Below are 24,388 nucleotides of genomic sequence, written 5' to 3' on the forward strand. Positions count from 1 at the left end.
AAACAGCTGATTTAACACCTACATTCTTTTGTAGCCTTCATTTTCCTAATAAAATAAATGAATTACTAACTTTACTGACCCAACTATTAAGCTTTATTGCTGTTTTAATACTTTAACTATATTTGCCTTTTTTCCTGTACTCTTATCACTTCGTTTTCGTAAACAAATTGCTGAGGCCTGATCCACTTTTCCTGATAGATACTGAAAATCAGCTGTGTGTTGTTAGGCCATTATCCTCTGATTGGTTAGGGCTGGTTTCTAGCTCCATTTATCAACCTTCACCTTTGCTGTTATCATCACTGCTGACTTGCACCATGAAGACTGCAGGGGTTTTTCTGAGGTATGTACGGGCTTTGTTTACAATTGCGTTCCCTGGGTAATTGCCAGTTGTTTAACTTCTTTGTGGTTCTCCTTTACTTTGCTCAGTGGATTTAGAATTTCTGGCCTTGCCTTGTGGATCATGGCAGCATGTGGCCATCCCCATAAAGGTAGGGTGGGTGTCATTTACTATAGTAAAGCAGTGAATGTTGTCTATACTAATTCATATTCTCTCTCATGCAGGGTCTCAATCCACAGGCCAGAGCAGCAGTGGTGGAAATGTTGCTGCTAACTATCCCTCTTACCATGGAAGAGTCTCTAGCTATGCAGCTGCACCACACAGTGGTTTTGCAGGTGCTTATGGTGGTGCTTCTGTTCCTACACTTGTGCAAGGTTCCACTGTATATCAGCCTGTCCTGGTAACTCCAGGGGTGGGTGGCTCTGGTTCTCCAGCAGCAATGGGTGTGCAAGCTGCTGGTGTGTCCCCAGTGGCTCAAATGGGTGTGCAAGCTGCTGGCGTGTACCCAGTGGCTCAAATGGGTCAAGCAGGTACCTTACTCTCTGGCGTGCCAGGAGTAGCATATGTCACCAGCCCTCAAATGTACGTACCTGTGGAAGAATACAGTGCTGGAACCCAGGATGAACAGCCAGGTAAAAATGCAATGCATGGGTCAGTCGGCTTACAATTATTGGGTAATCTAGACATTTGATGAATGCCGTCTGCATAAACCTTCGCTTAACCTGACTTTCTCCCCAGAAACCCAGTGGACTGTTCCCGCCACTGTCTTCTCTGAGGCTGGCTCAGCTGATGCCCAGTCCATCGGTGACTTTGTTCCTCCAGGCCCCTCTGCGCCAAGTGGACCCACCCTCCAGTCGGGAGAGACCTCCAGTGTGGTCAAAGAAGCTGAGCTGGGGAGCTACCAGCAGCAGACCGAGGATTTTGGCTACCCAGCTGACGTTGCAGGATCTGGACAGGGGTACGGTCAGGGGTTGGCCACTGTCCTTGTGTCAGGCGGTCAACTGGGTGGCTTCCGCCCTGTATCTACTGGCAGGTTTGACAGGATGCTCCTGTATGGCTTGTACCCTCCTGGATCCTACAGCACCTTCAGCCAAAACCATGAGGCGGGCAGAGACTACTCTCAGGCCATCCACTACTTGAAGGAGCATGTTACTGAAAGCCATGGTTCTGGTCAGCAGCAGAAGTTCTACCCAGGTGCCCACTAAAGGTCTGGTGCACCAGCAGGATGTGCACAAGGCATATTGGAAGTGAACATGACTACTACAACCTTGCTGCCTGCACCAGCTTCCCTTAGTGGTTGGGTGGGTGGTAACACAGACTGCCTTTTAATCAAATAAAATAAATCTTGCCCAACACACTGGCGCAGTGGTTTATGTTGTGGCTCTAAAGACCAACAGGGATTGGAGTAGAGGTCAGGATGGGTCATATGCTTGGCCAAGGCAGGGCTCCATATGAACCCTGGTTTGTGTGTTTTTTTTTTTTTTTTTTTTTTTTTTTTTTTTGGTCAGTGTGACATAAGGTTAAGCTATGGCTGAAAAGGCTTTGTTCCTGCAAGGGATTATGTGAAGATTTTTTCATCACTGTAAAGCTGTCAATGTAAAATGGTTCCAATGATCTGATGAAATGAGCATATGTCTCAGAGGAATCACCATTGGTATCCAACTGTCTGCCCACTGATAAGGCAGTTGTTGCCAGAGGCCTGGTTGCCAAGGTAACCGTCCTGTCACCTCCTGGTCTCAAACATTTCCCCACTGCTCTCCACTGCTGCGTTCCTGCTCTTCTATACACACATTTTTTCTTTTCAAAGGGCAAATACTTGCAAATTTTTTTTTTTTTTTTTTTTTTTTTTTAATGCATCTTTGTGAATTTGTACTTGTCTGGTGGTGTGTATAAGTGTATATTTGTCTCTGTAAGGAACAGCATGCTTGTCTTATCAGTCACACTGGGTGGCCAATGCTGTTTCTGGTCATTGCTCGGATGCTGATCTGTTGCAGCAGCCTGCAAGAAATGTCAGTTCTGAGCTGGACAGATGGAAAGGAGGAGGGTGGATTAAATGTCAACTTTCTTATGCGGCTGCCTTTCTTTTTTGTACCTCAGTGCTTCTAAACTTTTTTGAGACAACTATTGAATCAAGTCCTCCAATGGTGAATGAAAGATAGGGCGTGCTGCTCCTGCCTTTCTGTCCTTATATTTTCATTCCCATCATGTGGTGATCCAAGTAATCAGAGGTGATTCTAAAACAGGGCTACTCAATTTAGTCCTATGAGGGCTGTAATTCTGTAGATTGTCTATGTTTCCTTGCTCCAACACACCTGATTCAAATTAAATGGATCAACAGCTCATTATCTTCTTCTCAGTGACTCATTGATTTGAATTAGGTGTTGAAACAGGAAAACATAAAAAACCTGCAGGAATGCAGCTCTCTGACCAAACTTGTCAACAACTCGCCTTCAGTCTTTGGGAGACAGATTTAGAGACAACAATTAACCTAGCATCGGCCAGCATGTTTTTGGATTTTGGGAAAAGTACCTGGAAAGAACTCAAGCTTGCTTATGGAGTTTGCACCAACTCAGCATACAGAAAGACTGCAACTGAAGTCCAAACCAGGGAATTTTCTTGCCCTTTTGGCTTTTCACCCCTGTTTGCTCACAATAAAACTGTTTGATTACGAATCACCCACAGAATGTTAACATTTGGGGGAATTCCAGGGAATTTCTATTACCCAGAATTTATTTACCAAGGTAAATGAATGCCTTGTAAATGTGAGGTTAGCATTTCTATCACACTGCAAATTTTCCAAAAATGTATTCTAATCAGGCTTGTGCCATATGGGGAAGTGGTAAAAGACACTTTCTTTTTTTAATTTTCCTTCCTATTCATTCCATTTCTGTGCTGTTTGTCATCTGTAGCTTTCCTCTAAGCCATATACCGATAGGATGAAGTCATACAATGTCATACTGAGCTTAATACATGACAGGTTTGGTTGAAGTGGCGGTAACATAAGCAGCTGTACCTCTCAAAGCTGAAACTGTTGTTGAAACAATGGATAAGGGAGACAGAGCTGTCATGGAGACAGTGTGCACAAGGCCCTTGAACAGAAACCTGGGCTAAATGGAACTTGGAGGAGATGTGGTAACATCCCAGAAATCAAATGTCAAATGTAAATGAAAACGTTGCCATTCTTTTTAATAATAGTTTAATAAAACATATCGCTAACACTCAGGGATAAAGTGTTCCAGAACAGTAATATGAGATCTGTGGAACAGGGCATGGATTGCAACTTGCTGATATAAAGAACCCAGCGTAAGAAAGGAGTTCTGTGTCACGGTGTGAGTTCTGAATCATACTTTATCAAAAAGCTCCAGAACATCTAGATCCAGTAGCTTTGGTCCCTAAGCCTTATCGACTCCCCACCCATACCCCCAAACCAAATCCATCTGTGTGTATTTGACTGCCAGATTTTGAACTCTGGTTGGTCTGTATCACATAAATCTCACACTTAAAATCCCAGCTAATCACCAAGAAATGTATCCACTGCAGACAGTTTTTCTATTTTTAATATTCAGCTTTTTAATATTATTATGTCTTGTTTGTGTAGCCAAAGCGATATTGATTTGCAATGTTGATGAGCACAGGAAAGAAATATTTTAAGCCCCAGATGTCAAGAATGTCAGGAAGAGTGCTGCTAATTTAAACCCACTAATCTTCACTAAGCTTCCCACATCTGTTACTGTTCTCTCTGTCCGCTGACATGCTCTTCTCTCAGCAAAATATTAGCTGCTGAACAGTTCAAAGACAACCGGCAGGTCCCACAGGATGGCTGATTCTCTGCATGAGTCTAATTAAACACCATTTTCTTATTGGCGTCTGTCCCTCTTTTCTTACTTCTTTTCCTCCCTCTGCCAACCCTGTGATGCACAGAGGGCTTATTAATTACTCTGAAGTTCACAGATCAGCAGGCACCGTGTCAATGTCATTCAGTGTAAGAAGATACAAGCACACATTTAACTGTACTGTTTACAAAAGCACTGATGCTTGGTTTGCATTGTTATGTCATGAAAGGTGGCTCTCTGAGCCATTGTATTTTCTACCCAGACCTCTCTCTCTTGCATTTTCCCATGAAAGTGTGTCCATACAATATGTGTCACTTTGATGTGTGTAAAGTGTGCAACATAAAGGTGCAGGCACTATCTCGGCAGGTAGATCAGACACAAGTACATGGCTAGGTCTCATCTCTCACACTGACAACGAAGAAAGATAAAAAGGGGATTTAAAATAAAGAGCAGAAGAAAGGAAAGACCACTAGGCAGACTATGGTTTTTTATTTGTTAAAAGTACATAACAGTAAATGTATTAAAAATACAGAAAGAATCAAGGATTGGCAAATAATAAATGGTAAATCTTTTGTACAAAGACCAAATAATTAATAATGGGGAAAAATAATTAATAATGGGGAAAAATAATTACAGCCGTACTTGGAAGATAATCTTTAAGAAAACCTGGGATCTTCTTAAACAATGAATTTAAATATGTATTGGTCCTGTAAACATGATAGTGTAGATTTTTTTAACCTTCCTTTCAGGTTAGACATGTGCTGCTGTCTGAACCCTGATGTTCTTGTTTGACAAATCAGATTCAAAACATGATTAGATGAGACCAGGTCTAACTTTATAAGGAGAGGGACTAACTGGCTTTGGTGTGTAGGTTGCCTGGGGAGTTGTGAGCTTATGATAAAAAAGAAATAATGAAATCTTCATTGCAACAAATCTGTGTTTGATTCTGCTACCAGTGTATGAAATTTGAGCACAATATTTACAGAATTTCCACAGCATCAGTGGAGATGATATCAATGAATGGAGTTTTTTTTTTTTTTTCTCGTGATGTTTTTCACCAAAGGAATTGCTTGTAGTCACAACACCGACTGTCAACCTCCGATTGTTTGCATGTTTTTTAGCTTATTGTTTAGATGTTGACAAAATGCTGGTCTTTCTTTTACTTCTCACAGTCTTTTTTTTACTTTATTTATTTACTGTTGCATGCTGGGCACTCAACATCTAACGAGCCATATATTTCCTTGAGGAGGAGATTGAATCCAATCAGAAAGGAAGACTTGAGGTAATATTAGATGGTAAAATGACAGTTTACAGAATGCTAATAACAAAGCACTGTTCTGATGGGTCCTAGTGTGCACAAATGCTGCTTTAATCCCTGGAGTTCAATTCAAGAAATCCATACTAGAAACATGACTAAATCTACTTCTCTTTTTTGGAAACAAGCATTTAAGTACAAATTACCATATTTGGCTTCACTGTATCATCATTTTAATGATAAAAAGTTAACACTTTGTTACCTCATTTTGTAACCACTTGTCAGAATGGCCACAATTACATAATATTTTTTATTTCAGAATTAATATTCAGAATTAAATAATTCTGTATTAGAGCATTCTCCTTCATGTTAGAAATAGTAATTCCAAATTGAGGTTTACATGGAAAACACATTTAATTGGATTTATTCGTTTCTGCTTTAGCTCTTGGGGTTGGGAAGGTTCTGATTGGACAGGGGGTGGACGTGACGTATTTACGTCTACCGGAGGACAACAAACCCCAGTTCTTGTCTTTTCTTTTCTGCTACAACATGGAAGACCATGTAATAAGTAGTGTTGGGCCAGTGAAGCTTCCAGAAGCATTGAAGCTTTTCAACAAATGGGTTCATTGAAGGACAAAGCGTCTTGATGTTTCATTTGCTCCATGAAGCCATCTAGTGGACAAAGAATTTCACAGTTCAAGCCGTCAGAATGACATCAGTAATTTAATATTAAAGTCAAATTTATCTCCATTATGTTAGGGGCATCTATTTAAGAAATGTGTGTATTTGTTTTTGTTGTCTGTATTGTATTGTTTGTACAGCTTGTTAAAGTATAATGGATACAAGGGGAAGTGAAAATAAAGTTTATGGTGATCAGAGTGAATGTTCCATTGAGCTGTGGGGCAGGGAATGGGCTTTTGTGACCCAAGTCTTTTTTCAATCATTTTGACAATTTTTCAATGCTTTTAGGACTCAGGTGATTAATTTCCTAGAGAGTATTTCTCCTGGTTTGTAAAACACTCTCACATAGCACAGAGGATGTGGTGGTGCTCAAAAAGGCCATTGCCAACTTGTACAAGGTGAGGTACACATATTTGTGTCTTTCCCAGTGCTGCTGGGGGGTCATCCAGTCTGCTAACATTGTGCTTTATCATATGCCACTGTACTTTAAAGGTGGCATCAGTGGTGACATTTTGTCTTCATTCTTCCAATGCTTTGTCATCCGGATGACACCACAGTTTGCTAAAGTGGAAACGGAGACTCTAAGTTAGTATATAAATATATATACATAAAATATAAACTGAGCAATGTCTGATGGTTATGGTTATGGAGATGATGATGAGGAGGAGGAGGAGAAGGATCTCTGTTGCATGACTGCAGCACATTCAGTTGTTAACCTCTTCACTGCCTCTACCGCTTTGCTAGGGTTGAAAAAGCCTTTACTCTTAATGGAGGATCATGCAGTGTACACAGTGACATGATGCTCACTCATTGGAACGTATGAAGCTTATTTCTCTACTGCCTCCTCAGATGATTTGCCATTGAAGAGCTGACTGGGCATGTAGCATTCCTTACATCTTTGTCCAGTGAGGAGTGTAACACAGCAAGAAGAGGGATCACCTTGTAGCCAGAAAATCTCTTTTCCTCAGAGAGTTCCACAGTGGCTTCATGAATTGGATCGAGAACCGGCAGACACCCAGATACAACTCGCCAGGCTTGGAAGGCATTAGTGGAGAAAAAATATGAAGAGGGTAAAGAAGATGCAATCAAAGCTGTGGAGAAGGCCACAGGATGTGGTCATCCATTGCCATGGATGGTTACCTTGGGGTCACCTGCCGCTTCATAAATGTAGACATGGAGCTAGCAAGTGTTCTGCTGGGTGTCAGCCACTTCAAGCATTCTCACACAGCTGAGAATTTTAGAAATGCCATAGACTCACAGTTGACTGCATGGGGACTGAGACATAAAGTCCACTGTTTCATCACAGACAATGCACTGAACAAGCAGTTAATGGCAAAACTCATGGGCCTGAGGAATGTGCCGTGCTGTGCACATAGCCTAAATCTGGTTGTCCAAAAGACACTGGAACAAACAAAGGTTTTGACAGACATTAGAACCAAGGCGAGAAAGATAGTAACGTATTTTAGGTCTAGCCTCAAGCCTAAAGACAGTCTGGTTGAAATCCAGCAACATCTCCAGAGGTCATCATATAAATTCATTCAGGAGGTTGACACTTGGTGGAACTCCACTTTTTTTGTGCTGCAGCTTCTTCACGAGCAGCGTGAACTGCGGTCACTACTCTGGCTGCTGATGTTGTTCCCCTCTCATGTCATTAATATAAACCCGTTGGTAAGTGCCTAGAGGTTCTAGCACTATTCAACTTGACAACAGAACTTTCATCAGAGAAGACGGTGTCAGCATCAAAAGTCATTCCAATTTTTCGAATGGTGCAGAATAAACTTGCTACAAAATCAAGTGTACTACAAAATCCAACAGCAATTGAACTGACACAACACTTGTGACACTTTTTATACACAAGGTGCCATGTTGAAAATATTTGTGTCCTGGCAATGGCAACTATACTGGATCCCCGATTAAAACGATTGCGATTGAGGATACACAACACCTGTGCAAGACGCTGTTGCTAGGGTAACCGCCGAATGTGCTAGAAGCATGAGAATGGAGAGGGTGGCACCGTCAACATCATAGGTACACTAGATTTTTTTTTTTTGTGTGTTCTTAGCTATGTAACAAGCATACATTATACTGTATTTATACTGTTTCTACTTTCAGTCACTAAGAGCAAGCGTCTAAATCTGCAGGACCAGGAAGACTTGTCGGACCTTCTGGATAGCCGAGGTTTGTATTGGCTTCTAATTATGTCTACATTTCCTCCTGAAATAGGTTTATTGTTACCAAAATATTGATTGTTTTAGGTGCAACCCAGAACAGCAGATGCCACGGTGGAAGTGCAGCAGTATTTAATCGAAGCCTACCTCTCGAGAGAAGACCCACTCAAAAACTGGAGGACATGCTAAACTATGTACCCCAACCTATTCAGGCTGGCTAAACAGTATTTGCACATGCCAGCCACATTTGTGCCTTGCGAGCAGGTCTTCTTCAAAGCTGGAGAGATAGTGTGCCAGAAAAGGAGCAGACTGAAGCCTCACATTATTGAGAAAATACTTTTTTTTAAAAATAAAAATCTGTGATACATCACAACGTTTTGTTTGATGAGGCTCAGGTTTCACCATCCCTACAAAACAAGGGAAATCATTCTTTTTCTAGCTGGCTCCATGATCTCAGGGTAGAGCTATAAATGGCAATCCACAAACTGAAGTTTTAATAAATGATGAGAGAGCTCCAAATGCAGGGAAACGCCATTGTGTGTCACTGCTTATTTGGATTGTGCACCAAATAGCAAATCACTTCCCCATCTGGGGCCTTATTTATCAAGCTTGCATAGGAACAGTCTTGTGCAGGTGACGAGAAAATGTTCCTACCTCCACGACAACTCTGACCCAGACGTATCATAATCTAGAGAAACGGGAAACTACGACACCAACGGCACAGAACAAAATCAAGGAAATGCTGTGAAATGTGAGACATTTGTACACATTTGTGCACAATCCACTATTAGTTTTCACAATGGCATTTTTACATTTTTCAGCATGGTCCATCAGGATCTCAGCCTCACACCCCAGAAAATTCCACTTCTTAACTCTTTTTCCCTCCCGAGCAATCATGCAAATGATGTGATGAATATGTATCATAGGCATACATCTGACCATTTATAGCCACCACGTGGGTGTGGGAAGGCGTACCATCACGTGCGCCCACTTTAGAGTTGATTCTTATTTCTAAACAGGCATGGGACATGCACACTTTGAGAAATCTGAAAGCTGCACTTTTTTGCACTGCAGATGCCACCTGTATTTTTCTTTGCTACGCAGTTAGATAAATTAGGCCCCTGGTCACGTGGTATGTTCCACCGGTGAGGCTTTACATGTCATCATCTACATCATGTAATCGCGCTCTGACAGACGCTCCACAAGATGTTTCTGGGATTGCAAGTCACTCATCACTTATAAGAACAATTTTCTCTTTGATTTTGATTATGGTTTTGAAAGCTTTGAACAGCAGCTTGAAACTAACATACTACTTCACTTTCGCTAGCTGAGGAGGGAAAAGGGAGATAGAGAACCAAATCTTCATCACCATGAAAAGACAAGGGACCGAGTATGCACAGAATGATCTGAATTAATTTAAAGAAAAATTAATGTATACATGGTTGAAGAATTATAAAATTCTGATTTAAAATAAACCAGCCACTTACTTCGGATTTACATTTAATTCGCAATGGTCATTTTCATTCAGAATTAGATGTTTGCAAAGTCATTTTTAATCTTTTTAAGGCTGATTTAATTTTTATTCTGAAATAAAGGGGAATTAAACTCTCATGTAAATGTGGCCAATATAGAAAACTGTAAATTAGATGGTGCTATCACCATCAGATAATCACAGGTAAAATTAACAATGGCTGCTGTATATACAGAAAAGTCAACTATAAGTTTCTACATCAATAAGTTTTGACACAAGTGTTACTCCTGTGTTTTTCTCATCATGACAAGGAATTAAAATTACCTTTCAAAGGTCATGAAGGTGCCACTCATAAGATGAGAACTGGAGGGTAAACAAGAAAAGTCTAAAGCTATGCATCAAAATAAAGAACTTGACAGTTTGAAAATTGTAGGAGGAGGAGCGGGTGAGATGAAATATTTTAACAGAACTAAAGTGAGAAAACAAATGGCAGGAGATTATATATATATCTATATATATATATATATATATATATATATATATATAGTCAAACAAGAGTTTAAGAGACAAAAAAATGAGTGCAGACAAAATGTGTGTTTGTTAAGGCTGAGGACATTGATGGATAGAAACATCCACCAAAGAGACTTTTAGCCTTTAAAAAAATTTAAAAAATGAGCATTTAAAAAACTCTGGCTTATTTTATATTGCTATAGCAATATACAGCCAGAGAAAATGCCACGAGTTGTGCGTTAAGGGTGAGACTGCAATCCAAGTGCGGATTGAGGAGGGTGTGGCAGGGAGGGAGGCAGGTCTGGATTTCTGAGAGAAGCAAACAAACTATGATTATTAGCAGACTGAAAGAAAAGAAGAAAAAAAATGCAGAAATGGCCAAGTGTTGTTACCACTGGGTAAATCAACAATCTGGCGATGACTGGAAGGCCCAGCCAGTCTAAATACTGCTGCTGTTTGCAGATGAGGTGCAGGTGAAGATCCTTGTTGCCGGGGAAACAGGCACACCCACCACTGCCACACACCAGAGCAGGAACATGGACCAAAATATCTTGAAATTTTTCCCATCAATGAGCCCATAGGTGGTTAAAAGGAGGCTATAATTTTTTTTTATTTAGCCATTATAATGCTCTCTTGCATGTGGGGTGTTTCAGTACCTGAGTGTATTTTTAAATCACATTTTTTGGGGGTTATTTCATCATAATAGGACAACAAATACCCAGGTAATGCGTTTGCTTAACATTGTCCCAGCTAAATTTTGAAGTTCATTTTCAAACTACTATTTTATTTTTGGGGATACATAAAATTTCTGGTTTGTTTGTATCCACCACTGGAACTGATGAATTGTTACAGAGGAATTGTCGGCACCTTTTAGATAATTTAAATAATAAGTGGGGTTTCATTGCTTATAATAATATAAGCTGCTGAAGATTAATACCGTTTTGATGCCTGTTTTAGTCTCAGTGGCTAAGTTGAGTTGACTTTTTCATTTTCTAATGTTATTTTAATCATATCAGGTTAAGTTGCTGTTGACCACTTTTTGTCGTTACTGGTGCATCAAATATTTATTCTATGTTAACATATTATATTTATGGTAAACTAGCATCTAAATTATTCGATGACAAAATGACACAATCATGTTGTTTAGATCAACATAATAATATGAATATATATATATATAAATATAATATATATAATAATATAGATATGAATAATATGAATAATGGAATCCTGTTGTGACTGTTGTATTGAGTCTTTTGATAAGAGCAGGAGAGAGAAAAGTACTGTACTGGTGGTGTGTGAGTGTTGATCTATATAGAATATTTAGCTTATCTATGTGCATTATCGCGTATGTGTACTTCAGTATGAGCATATATGTGCAGTATATGATTCGGGTGGCCTGGGTGAGCATATAACTCCCAGCTGATTTTTTTTTGTCCCAGTCCAGCCCTGAGTCGGTCTCATTTATCACTTTAATGGAATTTAACTTTGCAGATCAAACTTAATTCTGATTCACATAATCACATGAAGATTTTGATGGCATCATTTAAACAAGGATTTTAAGCGTAGTCTCACAAAATGCATTATGTGAACAGTATGGATGCAAAGGGTGTGTCGAAAACAACATGGTAATTGAACACAACTCCAGACGGGCATATATTAGCTTAAAATGAATTGTGAAAACGTTTAATTTGATTGTCATTATTGTAACTATGCTCACAAAACTTTAATTCTCTCCTCAGGAATTAAAGTCAGGGTGAGTCAGGAACTAACACGCAGCATCTGTAGATGAGATGCTTACCGTTGATCAGATACCAGCAACGCTACTCTGCACATCAATAGAGCCAATGTTTGTATCCACCACTGGAACTGAGCTGCTCTGACAGTAGGAGGAGGAGATGGAGACAGATTGCATCATTCCCTCTCCCAGCTCCTTATCGCAACAGCTACACTTATCTCCTCAGAGTTGAACAACGTTATTAGAAAGCTGACTGAGCAGCAGGGAGAGAAACAAATTGTTGGGGATGCAGAGATGGAGAACTTTAAGAATTTAAGAAACAAAAGTTTATATAAAATGGTTTGGCTCCAACCATAACAGATTTGTCATTTGAACCATGGGGAATAAATAAGAATAAGAAAATCTTTATTAGTCCCTCAGTGGGGACACTGCATTGTTGCAACAGTACAGGTGCAGTAAGCTGTAGCACACAGGTGATATCAAATAAGAACACACACAAATAATAAATAATATTTACAGTCTATGTTCTGACAAAAGTAAGTACATAAACATATACATAAATACGTAAACACAGTTTAAATGTGTTTATTGTAAAGTCTGACAGCTGCAGGGAGGAAAGAATTGCTGTATCTCTCCTTCGCACAGCGAAGATTGATCACTCAGTCACTGAAGCTGCTCTCCAGGGCAGACAGGGCATCCTGCAGGGGGTGTGACTCACTGTCCAGCATGGATGCCAGTTTTGCCAGGACCCTTTTGTCACCTACCTCCTGCACTGAGTCCAGAGAACACCCCAGGACAGAGCTGGACTTCCTGATTACTTTGTCCAGCTTCTTCCTTTCCCTCTCTGTGATGCTTCTGCTCCAGCAGACCACACTGTACAGGATGGCTGATGCCACCACAGAGTCATAGGTCCTCAGAGTACCTCCTTCACTCCAAAAGACTACAGTCTCCTCAGAAGATTGTGAAGTGTGTCTGTATTGTGAGTGTAATTCAGTTCATTATCTCTCAAGTATCTTCATCAGATGGGACGTGAGAGCCACCAGCCTGTAGCTGCTAAGTTCTCTGGCTTGCAATGTTTTTGCACTGGTACCAAACAGGAGGTCTTCCAGAGCTGTGGTACTACCTTGAGCTTGAAGCTCAGGTCAAATACATGCTCTATAACTTCACACAGGCCACGATTACTTAACGTTTTTTCAGTTCGGAATTAATTGTTCAGAATTAAATTATTCAGAATTAACGTATTCTCCATTACAGGGAAATAGTATTTCCGAAATGAGATTTACGTGAAAAACACATTTAATTGCGTTGATTCAATTCCGCTTATGATCGGGGGCAGGAAGGGGTTCTGCTTGGTCGGGGGTGGACAGTACCTGCAGCATGGGCGTGCAATGGGGGGCTGTTCAGTGAGCTGTGCCTGCCTTGGACTTAAGGCAAAGTTTTCTGTTAATTTTAATAATAATAATAAATAATAATAATAATAATAATAATAATAATAATAATAAGAATAATAATAATAAAAAAAAAAATAAAATAATAATAATAATAATAAAGAGTTACATGTACCAAGTGCTTCACAATTAACATAAAACATGTTAGAAAGAGATGAATGAAGATAAAGGGAAAATAGAAATAATTACATGCAACCATTGCTTGATAATGATTGAAAAATGTGTTTAAAAAGATCAATGAAAATAACAGTAAAAAATAGAACACTTCCAGCTCTATTTTTGGTTCAGTAGTAAAGTACTTTGAGATTTAAAATAAATTAATTCAGTCATTTTTAACAGATTTGCATTAAATTCCATTTTCTATTCTTAGAGGTCTCCTAAAATTTAACCAACTTTAAAGAATCTGTTACAAATCACCCAGTTCATTTCTTAAATTTGTTAAATTTATCACTTATAATATATTTTCAAAATTAATCCCTTTAAATTGAATGGGTGTCCCTATAGCAAAATTGATTTGTTTAATTTCCCTGTGTCTTGTCATGCATGTTGCACTGTAAATATTGTCGTAATCTGTACAGTAACAATAAGAGTGTTCTGCAGTGGGTCAACATGACGTATTTACGTCTACCGGAAGAAAACAAACTCCAGTTCCTGCTTCATTTCTTTTATCTACAACATGGAAGACCACGTAACAGTACCGTTTTCACTTTGATTTTAATCTGAAGCAGTAGATCGAAGCTAGCATACTGCTTCCTTTTTGTCAACTGAGAAGGAGATAGAGTAGCATATGTGCATCGTCACAACAAGACAGAGGAACGAGCATGCACAGAATAACTGGAATTAACTTAAAGCAGATTGAACAACTACATGACTGAGGAATTATTCAATTCGGTTGTAAAGTCAGAATAAATCGGCCACTTACTTCAGATTCAAGTTAAATTCAGAATGAGGTGTTTTTTAATCTTTTTAATAATTTAATTTTTATTCTGAATTAAAGGGGAATTAAAACTGTAAACGTGACTGTGTCTGGGGCGATGTGGAGAGCTTTGATGGCGGAATGAGCCAGAGGTGTGAATGACTGGGGGGGGGTTGGTTCTTCGTCAAACCTGTTGAAAAGCAGGTTCAGTTAAGGTTCTCCTCAGCCTGTGAGTGGGGCATTTTGAAGCTTAAGATAGTTTTCAGGCTTCTCCACACCCCAGTGACGTACTGCTGCTGCTGCTCCATCTTCCTCTTGTAACTGGTCTTCCCCTCTCCAGTCTTTCTTCTCAGCTCCATCTGTACAGTCCTCAGCTCCTCCTTGTTCCCTGATCTGAAAACCTCTATGTGTACAACGGGTTTTTATATAGGCTGGAGATGTATAATATGGTGATGAGTTTTCCCTAGAGGAGGAAGGGGGGATGCAGAAAATTCCTCCTTGGTGTTGGCATAAAACAAGTCCAGTATTTTAATTCTCTCTGCTGGGATACTACTGTGTGTATGTTGACAGAACAGATGATGGAGAGGTGTGATTGAAGACCCCAGAGATGAGAACGAGGGGTTGTGGGTGCTGTATCTGCAGCCTGAGGCTGTGTTCACATTAGCAGAAGGTAGCACGTACACTGCTATCGCAATATGTGTGAACTCCCGTGGCAGATAATATAGCGTCCTGCTAACTGAAGAAAATAAGCAGATTTGTGTACAAATAAGCATAGAAGGCTTGTATACAAAATATTTGCAGAGGTAATGAACTATAAATGCTTGAAAATACTTGAAAAGAAAGGAAACAGGTACGAGCTGTTGCAGAAGAAGATGAAAAAGAGAAAGAAAAGGCTAATATACTGCAAATCCTGTTAATACCAATGTTGGGTTGGATTTGTACTCATACAGCACCTGCATACGGTGGGGCCGGCGGTGAAATGTGGTCTTGTACTCAAGCACAGAGTTACAGCGTTGTGTTGCAGTTCCCCTTCCAAATCTGAAGGTGGCAGTAGTGTTGGTATCAGCTGATAAACTCCATAAGGCTGAGTCCTTTTGATGGCTCACTTCATTTCCAGCAGGCATTTCCTGTTTAGTTTGTCTAGGGTTGTTAAAATGCACAATTTGTAAGAGGGGAGATCTGAATGTTTTTGTTTAGATAGACTTTTTTTTCTGTCTGTCGATGCCAAACTCCAAATGATGACAGCAGAGTGGCACATTCATTTTTCTAACTGTCAGACTGTTAACAGGACAGCTGAGACATAGGAGGTCTCATCAATCTAACAAAGACAACACCCACTTTATAATATGTCATTTATCCAAACAAAACAAGCAACTGTAAGAACATCAGTCACTGTGTCCTGAGGTGTGTGTGTTTCTATACTGTCAAGGAGAGACTCTTGAGAGTTAAGGATGGTTAAAAACCCTTCCATCACTATCACAAATCCAATTTCTTTTACTTTGGTGAATAAGAAAGTTACACTACCATGTAGAAATATCAGATTTAATACATTTAAAGATACTGACTTTATTAGACTTCCAGGAACATCAGGAAGGGTTGTGTGGGAAGAAGGAAAAGCAGTAATGCCAGGCAAAAATAATTAGTTTTTTCCTTATAAGAACAAGAAAGAGAATGCAAAAGAACCAGAATTAGAACTTGAAAATAAATCACCACAGGGTGCTAATAGTGCCTCCACTGATGAACACATATTACATAAAATAAGGAGAGTAAAGGATTGATAAAAGAAATAATTTGAGGAGTTTTTAATCAAACATACGATGTGTCTACTCAAACAGTGAGTGTGTACTTTCCCGTCTCAACCATTTCCCTTCACCACCTCTGTACTGCAGCAGTAACACAACATAGTCCCAACAAATGTGCAACTTTTGTTCACCCATGACAAAAATTGTTCTCATCTTACAAAAACAGCAACAATATGACCATATAACGATCAGGAAACGAAGATATATTTAAAAATGTCAATTCAGGCCATTCTGACAGCAACTGTGTAATCAAACATTACCTAAATGGCACATTTCCAAGTGTCCCAAGTGTAATCAGAGAAACATATGATTTGCTTTATTCACAGAAATCCTATCCTGGCCACTTTACCATGTTGTCCACTCATAAATGTGCAGTAGGTGTTCAAAAGAAAACAATCAACCCAATGGTTGTCAACCCACTCTTTGATAAAGGCAATGTTTTTGCTAAAATGTATGTATGGACGCAATAAAGTATGGATGGTGTTTTACATCAACGTCCTGCTTGGTTCTTTGGTTGAGTGCTTGTACAGAATTACAGAGGCATTCTTGCATCATTGTTTTCAGGCTTAGCACCACTGTGACTGGTTAAAGAAATGATATCAAATTACTAAACAAATTAATCAGTTTTTTGTATTCTCATAGAATGTCAAGGCAGTTCATACAGACAATTCTCCGTTGAATGTGGGGTATAACTCACATACTAATAAAATTAGAGCTGAAGTACTTGAATGCAGTATCCATTGTTGAATTACAAGCTGAATGTGTTTAAGCAAAGACCCTAAAAAAGTTAATTGTCCAAATACTTGTTGGGCTTAAATTGCTTATATTTGACAACTAATTTTCAAAGATTTTCAAATTATTGATGAATGTGCCGAAATCTAAAAAAGTTGCTATCCAATAAGTGATGAAAACATGCAGGATAACTTCCACCATGAATCCTGTTTAGGAAGGTTTTTTTTTTATATATTACAATCTGACTCTAATATACTTTAGCGCACATGTGTTTTTGCTTTCTTTATTAAGGTTGTGTGTTTGTGTGGATAAGTTGTTTGTGTGTATTGACAACCTAACAGTAATAACAGCTATCAAATTTCCACAAAGCCATCTCAGAGTCTAATAGCTGGTTAATCCACTGTTATGTTCCTCTAGGGATGGGGAGTTTGGGAGAGGGGAGTTATGAGTTCTTTCAAATGATTATTTCAGTGACACGTGCACCTTTGTGGGTGCACATATGCAATTGTATGCAAAGATGTTGTGTATTTTTACTGTTGTGCATGGTGATTATTAATACAGTTCTGAGGGTGCCTTCATTAACCTACATATCTTGCATATTGAAATTTGAGAGATAGCTATTTAATGTACTATACAGTTTAGTACACTATAGTATTTCTCATTTTGTATATTATGCATTGTTTTCTCCTAAACTTCCTCATTTGCTCATTTGTATATTTTGCTGTAGCTGATGACTGAAAACATAGCCATGGGTGAGAACATAATTGAAAATGTAAAAGCAAGTGGTAAAGCTATAAAAGCATTCAACTATTAAGTTTGTATTGTGTTTCTGTTACATTACTTTCCATGTTTTTCACATAAAGTATGTCTTCTTTTGGCACACTGTCACACATAACGGTTTATGCTTCTACAGCAGCCAAGGGTTCACAACCGATTTAAAGCTTATAGTTAATGAAAAACACTTCTAATTGTCAGAAATAGCAAAAGACTATTGTTATACAGTGCTTATAAAGATAGAGATGGTAGCTGATTCATATAAAACATGATAAAAATAAAAAAAGGCAAAATACTAACAAAAGGAGACACTTCACATTTTTGTCTGATTATATATATATATAATTTATTAGAGAGAGTACTCCCACTCATTAAATATGAAAGTGCATGCCTGCACGCACACACCAGCTACAGATTCATCTTCATTACAGCGGTGATTAGAAAATGAGGCCTGGAGCTGTTATGGGTAAAACTGGTGCTGCTCTCTGATGTCTTTCACTTTGTCTCTTTCAAATCAGGAGATATGCCCCTTTCATCTTCTATTCTAAATTATATCTGATCCTTGTGTCTCTTGTCTAAGTAATACAAAAATTACATTAAACTGACAGTAGCTGACATCAGAGCAAATAGAAGACCACGGCTCTTACATTCACTGGAAGATTTATGCGAGGAACAAATTGTCTTAAGTTGATATCTGTTCACTGGTTAGTGCTTGTTTGGTGGTACTGGACAAAGTTAAAGCGGAAATCTGTATGTTTTTGTATGTTTTATAGAACAATCATGCTAAAAGGGTGGTAAACAGAGGGAATGAGAGTGGGTGCATTTGTCATGTCTTTGACTGTCTGTGCTCTTGCCTATAATAGTATTGCAGCCATCCATGGCTAGGAGGTACATGCAAAACTCAGGGGTCTAGACTGGACTGGAATCATGAGAAGAACAAGCATCTTTGATATTTTCTGTGTCTTTTGAACCACTATTGTTCACACAACCATTTCCATTATACATGATATTGTGGTATAGTAGAAGAATAGGATACATTATTGTCAGGAAACAGAATAATTCTTACTTGTTGTTGTACTTTCAAATCACATGCAAATGTAAATATTACACACTCACTGTGCCTCTTTTTAATAGATGTGCCTGATTGAAGTTTAAAGAAAGAGTAATGGAAAAGTGACCATTATTTGAATCAGTGGATGTCACACCTTCAACACACTGATAAAGCCATTAGTGTTGCATAATTTGTGCGTGAAAACAGCTTCAAATTAAATTTGTACTAGTGTAAATATTAATAAGCATTATTATAGTCGAGTTTATCTGGTCAACTGAATATAAACTTTGTGTGAAAGAATATTATATGAAATGATATTATTTTAGTAATCACAGCAAGCAGCCATGTTAGTCTAGTTTTATGCCTTGGGCAAGGCTGTTTTATTTATCTGGCTCTTGCTTGATTTTTGACCACGACTGCTAACTATTGTGAAATATGGGTTGAACCCTATGGAATTCCTGTTTGTATGAATCATAAGACAAATGTGCTGCCATGTTTTTGCCACAAAATGCAGGGAAACACACACACAACTTTCAGTTTTTAAATAATAAAGCCTCCTGACATTCTAGCACAGTTTGAGCATGAAAGCAATTTAATAACATAGAACATGCAAGAAACACCAATCTACGAACAAAGGATGAAGGTAACTACTTGGCAAAGTAGTAAAACAACATTATAAATGCACACTAACACACACACACACACTCACAAAAAAAGTGTCAAGGTGTGTAAAAAACTTCAATGTTGAAGGTTGTTTGGTAATGACCATTATAAAGAAAAAAAACAAAGTCTTTCTAGTTTTTAGTCTTTTTTTGTATGTATGTATGTGTTATGTATGTGTTTGTATCATCAAATCATGCTTTAATTTTCCTCTTAACTTTATAAAATCAGTTTTTATTCTAATGCCCTAGTTAAAGGTTGCTAAGCGGCAGGACAGTGGCCCTTAAGGTCTGGAGTTGGTGATCTCTCTCCTAATGTTAGTTAACTTTCTGATACCTTATTGCTTTGATTGATTTCCTAGAAAGAAACCAATTACAACTGAAATAAGTATATTGTTAACTGATCACAACACCATTGTATTTATACTTCATGGGCAATAGTGGATATTATTTATTTATTTACTGTATTTCAGCTTTTTAGTATATTTTTATTTACCTGCTTAATTAAATGACAACACACTTCATGAGAGATATAATTTGCTGTTGCATTTCCAGCTTTACAGTTAGTCTACTGAATTAATTCGGCCTGTGCATTGTGTTGCTCATTACATCTTGTAGGTACTCGTGGATCATGCTAAAATATGACTGGATTTTCTTTTTTATATTTAGAGTAAACATTAGGATTTTTTGTTGTTGTAGTAGTAACAATACATTATCACTTTGACATAAAATGAATTTTAAAGTTACTGACATATTGCCATTCTTAATTCAGCTAAATATACAAGTGCATTAATTAAACCCATTCAAGGTTTACATATACCTTGTAGTGGAGTGGCTGAATCCCAGATCCAACCAAGGTGAGAGGCAAGGAACAGCCTGGACTTGTAACTATGTCTTGCCTATATTTACTTCTAGGGTCAATTTTGAGCCACCAGGAAATTGGAAGAACCCATGCTTGAATTTAGAAAAACAAAATTACTCCAGTGGAAAACTCCAGACTAGGAAGTAGCCTACTCCATTATCATGTTACATTAAAGAAGTGCAGTAAGGCCTAAAGAGGAATGGTAGGTTTACAAAGTTGGTTTTCCCCATTATGATCACTTTAGCCTCCAGTCTTCTGCTTTCTTGATGATAGCAGTGAGGCCATTGTCTCTCAGAGTGCTGCCAGCTTCTTAGTAATCATTTTCTATTGCTGCTGCTCTCAGATGATTTATGTATTTGCTTCCTTGATAATTTCTCTCTTCTTTACCCTGGCCAAGTATAAACATGTTTTAATATGAACACACTCTTGCTTTGTTTGTGGAAGCCTGGTCAATTTCCTATTCATATTTGATGACTTTTCATGTTTTTGTAGTAAAGGTAATAATGGCTGCCAGCTATTTTTGGCTTTGATTCAAATGAACAACTTGAGCTGCCTGCAGCAATACTCCTGTACAAGAAAAGTTTGATTTTAATGTGTTCTATCAGCACATACCGCAGCACTGGCTCCATTAACTTTGAAGTTTATTTCATCACTGCATCTCACTGCGAAGGTAGGGATAGGCGTATCAATACTCTGGAGTTGATACTTTGACATCTGCCAGTCAATGGATCATATTTACACAGGTAAGCGGTTAGAAAAATAAAAGGAAAACTGTCAGTCTTGTTTTTCAGTCTGAGACTTTTGGTATTGTTTTTGTGTGACTTACCATGTTCATTTTACATTATTATATTATGTGTAAGGCACTGCTATAATCTGTACCTATAAGAAAACATTACCATGAACTGCTGCTGACAGAAAGCAGAGATCTTTGCAGCAAACATCTCAATGTGTATTATTGGCAGCTTCTAATTAAACAGATATTTTGGTCGATTCTGTCATTTTCATCCATTTGATCGTCCTCATCTTTAAGTTTATTTTCAGTGATTTCTTCATTATTGTTTTCCTTGTTAACGAAGTATCTTGGCTAAATGCTTTAATAAAGCAAATAAAGATTATAGTCCCACAGGTAAATGAAACGCAGACATTCGAGGGGTAGTCTTTTAAGTAAAAATAGTGACTTAGTGAGTTATGTTGAACTCAAAGACAGAGTTTTCGATGTCACAAAGGTGTTTTTTTTTATATATATATTTATTTATTTATTTATTTTTTAACTCCAGAACGTGGAGTTTTAATGTCAGAAAGCTGCATAGTGCATCTTTACAGTCAACCAAACTACCCCTTTTACATGCTGATCAAATGTTGACATTTTATTACCTAATTTATTCACAATGCAATGTTGCCTGAGTGACATTAGTTGTCCGACTCCGGTCGCACTGTTACCAGTCATCTGACTGGAGTCTATATAGGCGCACAGCTGACAGCGCTAATGCTTTACAAGAGGCAGTTCTTAATGGTCTAGCACTACATGCATACTCACCAGCTGTAACTAAAAGCCCATCCTACAACCTACCAGCTTGCCTTTCCTCTGCTTAAAACCACGTCAATATGCGACTTCATCACCTACACTCATTCCGAAATAAAATTCCACCATCCAGACAAATTAGTCCCTTGCATTCAGTGTTCATCTTTCACTCTGCCACCCATGCTCTTCAAAGATTTACACAAACAAGAACCTGCAGATACCACAAACCGCATGTCACTTCCATCTGACATTTCTCACCTTTGTTTTCCTCATATCGCACATGTGCCTTTCCTGTCCCCTCTTGGCTGACTGTAGAGTCTGCCTTCACTTGTCTTTATGGGCTTTCTGAGCTCTAAATTTGCTCCAGCCATTTCATTTTACACCACATTTTGAAATCTCCTCTAAATTTTACCAGGAGCCAGTGTAAAGGCTAAAACACTCGTTGTTTTTCTCCAGGGCAATCTCGGCATCTGCTCAGTGAAAAAAGAAAATAATGTGCAGAGGCACTTTAGGGTGAACCACGAATATGCACCAGGCTTAGACACTTGCCAGATAAAGAAAATTAGTAAATAAATGAATAAATTAATGAAATTGTGTTGAAATTTTGCAATAAGTTTATTAATGAAAATTAAAAGGGCAATGTCAGGACCACGTGAAAAAAAAATGTGAGTAGAACTGATTGATTAATTGCTGGTTCAAACTGCTTAAGATTTTCACAAGGAAATAATACATCACTTCAAGCAACTGCTGAGGTCTGATTCAATTTTCCTCATGATCAGTCACTGCCAGCTGTGTGTTGTTAGGTCATTAACATCTGATTGGTCAGGGCTGGTCTCTGGAAACATATATAAACTCTTACCTTTGTTGTTACTGACACTGCTGATGTTTACCATGGTGGCTGCAGGGTTCTTCTTGAGGTATGTGAAATGTTTCTTATGAATTTGCCTTGCCTTGCAAAGTTAATCCTCATGAAACTTTAACTGGAAACTTATACCTCACTCTGCTTCTCCTTCAATGGCTTCAGAGTTTTCCACTTTGCCTTGTTGGTTGTGGCAACATGTGGCTACCCCCAAAAAGGTAGGCTATTGTTCACTATGGTAATATGGTGTATGTGTTCAGTTAACTCAGCTCTATTAAACTTGTGTTCTCTTGTATGCAGGGTCTCAGTCCACAGGCCAGAGCAGTAGTGGTGGAAATGCTGCAGCTAACTATCCCTCTTACCATGGAAGAGTCTCTAGCTATGCCACTGCACCACACAGTGGTTTTACAGGCGCTTATGGTGGTGCCTCTGTTCCTACACTTGTGCAAGGTTCCACTGTATATCAGCCTGTCCTGGTAACTCCAGGGGTGGGTGGCTCTGGTTCTTCAGCAGCAATGGGTGTGCAAGCTGCTGGTGTGTCCCCAGTGGCTCAAATGGGTCAAGCAGGTACCTTGGTCTCTGGCATGCCAGGAGTAGCATATGTCACCAGCCCTCAAATGTATGTACCTGTGGAAGAATACAGTGCTGGAACCCAGGATGAACAGCCAGGTAAAAATGCAATACATGGGTCAGTTAGCTTACGATGAGTATTGGGTGATCTAGACATTTGATAAATGCCGTCTGCATAAACCTTCGCTTAACCTGACTTTCTCCCCAGAAACCCAGTGGACTGTTCCTACCACTGTCTTCTCTGAGGCTGGCTCGGCTGATGCCCAGTCCATCGGTGACTTTGTCCCTCCAGGCCCTTCTGCACCAAGTGGACCCACCCTCCAGTCGGGAGAGACCTCCAGTGTGGTCAAGGAAGCTGAGCTGGGGAGCTACCAGCAGCAGACCGAGGATTTTGGCTACCCAGCTGACGTTGCAGGATCTGGACAGGGGTATGGTCAGGGGTTGGCCACTGTCCTTGTGTCAGGTGGTCAACTGGGTGGCTTCCGCCCTGTATCTACTGGCAGGTTTGACAGGATGCTCCTGTATGGCTTGTACCCTCCTGGATCCTACAGCACCTTCAGCCAAAACCATGAGGCGGGCAGAGACTACTCTCAGGCCATCCACTACTTGAAGGAGCATGTTACTGAAAGCCATGGTTCTGGCCAACAGCAGAAGGTCTTCCCAGGTGCCCACTAAAGCTCTGCAGATGGGTCAATGGGTTGTGACCATGTCAAGGCTACAATCTTGCTGCCTGTGGCCCTCAGCTTTGAAGTTTGATAACACTGCTCTAAAGATCTCATTAAATGCTTGAGTTTACTGAAGACCAGACTGAATGTGTTTTCTCAAAACTAAATATTCCAACTAAACTTGAGTTTTTGCACAAGGCTGATTAAGAAGGCTTTGAATAGTGCAGTCTATTTTAGGAGGGGTGGTGTAAACAGTCATGGTAGAAAGCCATGCAGTAGTGCCAATAACCAAAGGGGGGGAAGGGGTCCTTGGACTAATGTTATAGTCCACCTTAGGCCTACAGCACCCTAGACAACCAAGCAAGGTCAATTCAACTCTTGCAGTTGAATAAGAGTACAGGCTCAACTGACAAACCAGGAAGCTATAGGGCCAAGATGGCAGCAGTTTAAAGAGTGGTGGCCAAAGATCTGGTGCCTCACTTATAATGGGCACAGCTTGGAGAGCCTTGAGTGCTGCAGGTTAATTGTGCCATTA

The 24,388-nt window shown here is 39.2% G+C and overlaps 1 protein-coding gene across 4 annotated transcripts; it reads left to right on the forward strand.

Annotated features, from left to right (window-relative positions):
* The first annotated feature begins 301 nt into the window (after window positions 1-301).
* On the forward strand, window positions 302-23,980 carry LOC121643445. 4 transcript variants are annotated; one of them, XM_041990872.1, is made up of 5 exons: window positions 302-340; window positions 427-488; window positions 562-858; window positions 23,138-23,287; window positions 23,397-23,980. In XM_041990872.1, the coding sequence occupies exons 1-5, from the start codon at window positions 315-317 to the stop codon at window positions 23,861-23,863; spliced, it is 1,002 nt and encodes a 333-aa protein (XP_041846806.1). In that variant the 5' UTR covers window positions 302-314; the 3' UTR covers window positions 23,864-23,980. The 4 variants fall into 4 exon arrangements, with proteins under 4 accessions (XP_041846806.1, XP_041846807.1, XP_041846810.1 ...); XM_041990873.1 differs by having other exon boundaries at window positions 23,177-23,287; XM_041990876.1 differs by lacking the exon at window positions 23,138-23,287 and having other exon boundaries at window positions 562-969.
* Window positions 23,981-24,388: the final 408 nt, after the last annotated feature.

This window comes from Melanotaenia boesemani, chromosome 7 (assembly GCF_017639745.1).
Source record: "Melanotaenia boesemani isolate fMelBoe1 chromosome 7, fMelBoe1.pri, whole genome shotgun sequence".
NCBI classification, from domain to species: domain Eukaryota; kingdom Metazoa; phylum Chordata; class Actinopteri; order Atheriniformes; family Melanotaeniidae; genus Melanotaenia; species Melanotaenia boesemani.